The 6,823-nt window shown below is 43.0% G+C and overlaps 1 protein-coding gene across 1 annotated transcript; it reads left to right on the top strand.

The window, feature by feature from the left end:
• The first annotated feature begins 718 nt into the window (after window positions 1-718).
• preb (prolactin regulatory element binding) lies at window positions 719-6,413 on the top strand. Its single transcript, XM_061081628.1, has 11 exons — window positions 719-844; window positions 1,001-1,089; window positions 2,149-2,338; window positions 2,862-3,060; window positions 3,593-3,846; window positions 4,294-4,374; window positions 4,483-4,610; window positions 4,698-4,871; window positions 5,480-5,552; window positions 5,662-5,821; window positions 5,919-6,413. Exons 3-11 carry the CDS (start codon window positions 2,204-2,206, stop codon window positions 6,011-6,013), a joined length of 1,299 nt encoding a protein of 432 aa, XP_060937611.1. The 5' UTR covers window positions 719-844; window positions 1,001-1,089; window positions 2,149-2,203; the 3' UTR covers window positions 6,014-6,413.
• Window positions 6,414-6,823: the final 410 nt, after the last annotated feature.

The raw sequence follows: 6,823 nt of genomic DNA, 5'->3' as shown, positions 1-6,823 counted from the left end.
TGAATAAAATAATACAAAATAGAATATCAAAATTTTGAAATAGAAAATAAAATATATATACATAATGACACATATTAATTTCCTGTGTTATTTCATTCATGGCAGGCTGTTTCTTTGCTATATTCAGTTTTAGCTAATTCTTCCTTTTTCATTTAGTAGAAGGATCCTTTGATGACATAGAAGACTCAACTTCTTCATGTCATCAAATGAGCAAGTTTAGTCTCAGCCCACAACTTCAGCTTGATCCTGTGGATCAAGGTCTAGTTCCTCAGCCGCAGAGATTTCAGAGACTCAGATCAAGACTCAGACCAACAATTGTGTCCTCGTTTTCCTCATCCTGTTCTTCATACAGCATCTTTATCAAAATGTTAACCCGTAAGCAACTTACCGACCGTAAGTCTGAAAAGTTTGCGACCTGCCAAACCAACACTGGAGAAAAATATGACAATGTAGAAAACGCTTCATTCAGGTCCTGTTCAAGTATTTTGTACTATATCATTTTTTTTACCCAAATGATTTAAATTTTTTTCAACGTGATGCGGACACGGACACATTCCATTCACTCGTGAAGGTTTTTTTTAATATTTATTTCAACGACACCTTCAGCGGATCACCGCATGTCACACAGGCGCTCTGTGAAAAATGACGAATCTGCGACCGAGTCTACAACCAACCAGCAACCTCTGGAATAAAGACAAGATATCTCCAGTTGCCATCATCACCAGTTAAACTGGAACACCTGCTCGGCTACGTTTAGCGGTTAGCCTTTAGCGCTTCCTCGTCACCACAGGACTTTCTCACCGGTAACTCTCTGCACTGCTGACTAACCCGAGCGGCTGCACAGGTAGGAGGCCTCTCAACAAACCACCGGCAGCAACCGAGCCGGCTGCTAAGCTAGCTATGCTAACTGCTACTGTACCTATCTGATTGATTGACACATCGGCTAGTTTAGCTTCTCAGGTTCACACAATTTTCGTTTTCTCTCCTTTCTGCGGATAAGCTTTCCTGGTGGTGGAGGAGAAGAGGTAGGACACACCGGATTCTCTACCGCTGTCGTCGCCCTGACATCCGGGAGACGCTGGTGCCACGGTCTGTGCTGGTTTAACTGAACTCTCATTAATCATGTCAACACAGGGGTCCACTCGTGTTCTCTGCAGCTGGGGACACTGTCAAAGAGCAGCACGTTTCGATCCAGATGAAAGCTGCAGGTTGTCATGGCTTCGTTTCCTCTGGTTTGGATCGTGGCAAGCGTCTCTTCACCTGCATGAGTCTGAGCCACAGAGTCCACACAGATCCCAGCTCGTCCAAGGCGCCACTAAATCTACCAGAACAGAGCAAGTTAATCTGACTGCTAGTGCATTTCAGAATTAAATTTAAGGCCCATTCTGTACTTGCACCTAACTTCATTTCAGGTCTTTGACACCATATAATAATCATTTTAATTGTATAGCACTTTTCAATACAAGTAACAAACTACCCACACGTGCCCGGTCATAACCTGAGGTCCTCAGCGAAGGCTCTGCTCTCCATCCCACAGACCAGGCTGAGGACCAGAGGAGACCAGGCCTCTTCTGTCCGGGCTCCCACTCTGTGGAACATTCTCCCTGAGGAGATCCGTCTGGAAACCTCCTCTGAGAACACAGCAGCTCATGAGATCGCAATCACAGACAGGCCTTTGTAGCTTCATGCTGGAATGTACAGCTATATTTGTGACGTAGATGGTTGTGGAATATTATGGCCGTAGTGCAGGGGATAGAACCTCAGTGTCAGTTCCATGACGTACACAAACAAGTCCCACCTACATGAACGCTCTGTTTGTTTATTTGAGACTGTCTCATATAGACGTTTAAGGGGTGAGCTGTTCACTGCAAAGGATTTAACTGGACTTGCCATCATAAACAGTCACATTACATATCCATTATACCAATATTACCTCTGGCTCCCATTCACTCTAACCTAAGTATGAGCGACAGTCGCATTGTTTCTGTTCAGTTATAGCAGTCCTTCATTACACTCATGTCAGTATGTGGAGTACTTCATAGTGTGATGACTCCAGTTAAAGGATATACAAAGCTGTTCGAGGGAAGAAGTCTCCTCTTTGCACACCCAGCAGATCGATGTCATAAATAAACTCTCTGTTTTCTACAGGTAGGGTTGAATACAGCCGCTTTATGAAGAAGTGAGCGAGACTGTCACAGAAAGCATGGGGAGGAAGAAGGTCCCAGATGTGTACAGAGCCCCTTTTCCCTTATACTCCATTAAAGTTGACCCCAAAACCGGGCTGGTGATCACAGCAGGAGGAGGAGGTGCCTCCAAAACGGGCATAAAGAATGCGGTGGTAAGTACACAGCATCAACTGTTCTTTTAATAATAATGCAAAACACTGCGACTTAAAAACACACAAACACACAGAAAACCGCTTCACCAAGTTGTAAATAAATTGTGTGTTTGTTTGTAGTGTGTTTTTCTATCTTAAGTGCTTCCAACAATGTAGACTTTGGATGGATGAGTCACTTGAGAATATTAGTTGCTGCCAAAGTATTTTTGGTGACCGGATGTAGCTTCTTTTTTTTTTCCTTGCCCTTCCGAGCCATATTCTGTCTAGCTCTCAGAGACGGTTCTGTCCTTATCATTTGCTTTCTGAAGCTGTGGTTTGTTGACCAAACAGCAGAACATTCAATTATATGTTTACATACTGCATGTTTATTGTACAAGTAACACTTAAACACTTAAAGGTTGTGATCTTGCCGTGTTAACAACGCATCAGGTTCAGTCCGCGTGTATGTAGACATTTGGATCCCAGACATATTGAGTGTATAAACCAGTTGCAGCAGTAGCTGACTCACAACTCTATGTTTCAGCAATTTCTGGATCTGGAGCTGGTGGGAGAACACCAGTACAGTGCCAGCCTCCTTCACTCTCATGACACCGACACACGAGCCACCATGAACATGGCCGTAGGGGATGGTGTAATTGCTGCAGGACAGGATGGGACCTGCTGCCTGATGAGGTTTCAACACTGCGCAAAGACCGAAGGAGGCAAAGCTGCTGCCAAAGATGGTGAGGCTCTCTGCTGCAGACTGACACATACCTGCTGTCATTAAGAAACATGGGCTGCATATATTAAACTTACTGAAATTTGGCTGACGCATTTTAAGGATTTATATGTGTGTTTCAGCACTTTTTTAAATGTGCAGGTACTGGTCCAACAGAGGATATGCACCGATGAAGCTGTGTTTAGTCTTCTACTGCTTCCGTACTAAATGTTACAGTTACTCTATAACACCTTCCTTAGTAGGATGTAAGCTAAAATAAAGTATGATGAGTATCTGTAAAAGTACGAGAAGTTATTGGTTATCAGAACTTCACACAATGTCAGTATCGTGCATCATTTTCTGGAACTTAATTTACAAATAAGTTCAGTGACTTTCAGTCTGACTAAAATGTGGCCTTAAAGAGCTTCACACACATGTTGCAACAATTGGTTGAACAACATTTGTGCAGACATTCAAAGCATGGGTGTAAGAAAAGTTAGGTAATTCTACTTGTGTCTAATTTCACAACCCAGAGTAAGTTTGTCTTGTCTGTGCAGCAGGGAACAGTGTGCAGCAGGGTAATGCCAGGCGGCGAGCTGGGAAAGGAGACAAAGGTGGAAAGGATGGAGCCGCAGCTTCTGGAGAAACGTCTGATATGAAGGATGAGACAGCTCAAATCTCTGTGACTGGTTTGGCTGAAGTCCAGTCCGACCTGAACCCTCAGGACCCGCTCCAGAAGGTGGTCAGCTTCAGTTCTGACCTGAGCCTCCTGCTGACAGGAGGCACAGACGGGCACATACGAGTCTGGGAGGTAAACACTCCGACTGACCTGCCACAATGGCTGACCATGCTATACTGGGAGTTATCAGTGTATCACTTATTGAGGTTGAGTTTGTTGGACTGTGCTGTAAAGCTGTTATGTGATTTTAGACAGAAGTTATGTAACTGCTGAACAAAGTGTTATCAAAAAACATCATTCTTATAATGTTTACATTGCAAGAAATTGTCTTAATTTAAAGTAGGATTTCTTCAATTTATTAATTTGATTTTGTTTGTTCAGCCTATATTCGCAAATCCCAGTAAGTCTCATAGGGTTGAAAAAGGTGCAACATCCTCAGCCCTCAACAAGAGTGAGGCAAAAACATAGAAACTTCAGAGCGAGCCGCATGTGAGGGATCCCTCTCCCACAACCGACTGAAATGCAATTGTTCTGTGTTGTTGTATGACGCTTGATGCATTGGTCTTGACTCTTGTACAGTTTCCATCACTGAAGAAGAAGTTTGACTTCAAAGCACACGAAGGGGAGATCGAAGACTTGGATATGAGTCCTGGGAAAAAGGTGAAGTACTGGCAGCTTTAGGTGTGGAAATTTAATTTAGACTCTGAATAAGGACAATTGCTTGATTGATAAGTAATAACTCATATGTTTTGTTGTATTCTCATGCAGCACCTGGTGACTGTTGGCAGGGACTTTGCCTGCAGTGTATGGAGCGGCAACCAATTGGCGATGAATCTGAAATGGCATGAAACCCTTCCTCAAATGGCTGAGAAGACTTATCGATATATGGCTTGCAGGTATCTCCTTCTGTCAAGAGCTCTTCACCTCATCATAGTCATGTGGGTGATGTGACTACACAGAGTCATATTTCTTTTGGTTTTCAGGTTTGGAAAGGTAGAGGACCAGAAAGATGCCCTGAGGCTTTACACAGTGCAGATCCCCCATAAAAGAGACAGAAGACCACCTCCCTGCTACCTCACCAAGTGGGACGGCAAGAGCTTCCTGCCCATGATGACGGCTCCATGTGGCAATGAAGTCATCTCCTGTCTGGCTGTCAGGTAATTGATAGATTGTTAATGTTAATCATAAGCAATGCAGCAAGTAGACCAAAGGTTTCCCAATTATTCAATATGGGACGGGGTTGAAAGCTGTGGTTTTTCCTATCCCACTTTTTATAAAATAATATCATGCAGGCCCTTAACATAATTCCTGCTATGGAGGCTCCAATTACACCTCGTCTGTGAGTGATTGACAGGTTGACCTGTGCTTGGAGTACGCCCCCTCATATTACCATAGTCGATGACTACCTTGAATCCCCTCTTGAATCCTTCTATACAGGTTCTGTTAAGTGTCTATGCAAGAAAGTGATTTGAAACACCTCACTCCGTTATCGGAGAGTTTTCCAACGTTGTTCGGTGTTTCACTAATGGATATATAGAATTCTCCCGTATAATGAGTCGGGTATCATTACCCGGACCTTGATGCGTTTGCCTCTATCACTGCTCGTGCTAAGGATGACCCAGAGACATCCAGCCGTCAAACTTATAAAAGTGTGTGGCTCGCAGCAACAAAGAGTAACAGTGGTCACATGTATACTGTTCTGTTTTACTTGGAAACATTAATCAGACTGTTCAGGATAAACGGTTTTGTGGCCTGTTTTTGACAGCGACTCTGGAACATTCCTTGGCCTTGGAACTGTAACAGGATCAGTAGCAATCTACATTGCTTTCTCCCTTCAGGTAAAAATTGCACAGACACACATCTCGTTCTAACAAGTACTTCCACTTACTACTTGACCAAGATGCCCGGTTGCATGATGGTAACTTGTTCCTTTTTCTGTTTGTGTAGAAGCTGTATTACGTACAGGAGTCCCATGGCATCGTTGTGACAGGCCTGGCCTTCCTGCCCGACTCAATGAAGGGCAAAAATATCATAGGGAATAACGAAACGGCTATGCTGAGTGTAGCTGTGGACAGCCGCTGTCAAGTACATGCTGTCCCCAACCGAAGTAAGTCCTCCATCATCACTGTGTGAACACACTAAGGCCCCATTTCCCCAGTAAGCCCCTCTCAGCCCATCTTTTGCCCCTCTGTGTTCTCCTTCAGGGTCTTTTCCTATCTGGCTGGTGCTGCTCTGCTGTGGCTTGATGGTTGTGGGAGTCATCCTCCTCCTACAGTACCTCTTTCCAGGATTTATGTAAATACATTTAAAATCCAAAGGTCGGTGGAGCATGGACACATCTTCATATGGCTGACTTTGCCACTGTCAACAGCAGTCCTCAGTCACATATTCCATCTCAATGCTGAACTCCAACTCGCAGCTGAGGCACGGCGTTGACTGAAGAAGCTTTTTTATGGCGCCCTGACTACCCTCAACTCTTGTTCAGGGTCGTTCCTCTCAGATCCGTAAACCCCAGTGGAATCAACCCTGGAAAGAATGTGGAATTTTACTCACTTTGATTTGTATCAATTATTCTTAATCATTTCTGGATTTATCATGGAGATTTGAAGGACTCAGATTCATGAATGTTTAAAGGGTGGGATATTTTTATTGGCATATTTAAGGAACAATGTAAAACTATAAAAACAATTGGTACATAATGTGTTTCCGATTTTGTTTGGTCTCTACACACAGACACCTCGAATTAGCCATTATTTTTTAAATAATTGCTTCTCCTGCTTTTTAAGTCTCTCTCCATTTTTATCCACTGAGTAATCGTTTTCACACAACTTTGCAATATCCCCAACCAATGGAAAAGCATTTGATATTGTACCAAAAGGTGTGGGAATAGTTGTTAAAGGAACCAACAACTAGATGTCTGAAAACTTATAAAATGGTAATGTACAAGAGTCAAAGCTGAGACATATTTAAGGCGAATATAATTGTTCTGACAGCATATTTCAGCCTCGCAGATGTTAAAAATGATGTCTGAATCTTTTTAATTCCTATTATGTAATTTAGTATAATGATGAAAATAAAATATTAATAAGGTAAGGTAGTTTTCGTGATC

Source organism: Limanda limanda, chromosome 11, assembly GCF_963576545.1.
Source record: "Limanda limanda chromosome 11, fLimLim1.1, whole genome shotgun sequence".
NCBI classification, from domain to species: domain Eukaryota; kingdom Metazoa; phylum Chordata; class Actinopteri; order Pleuronectiformes; family Pleuronectidae; genus Limanda; species Limanda limanda.
The sequence above is the reverse complement of the archived record's forward strand: the minus strand, read 5'-3'. Positions and strand labels throughout refer to the sequence as shown.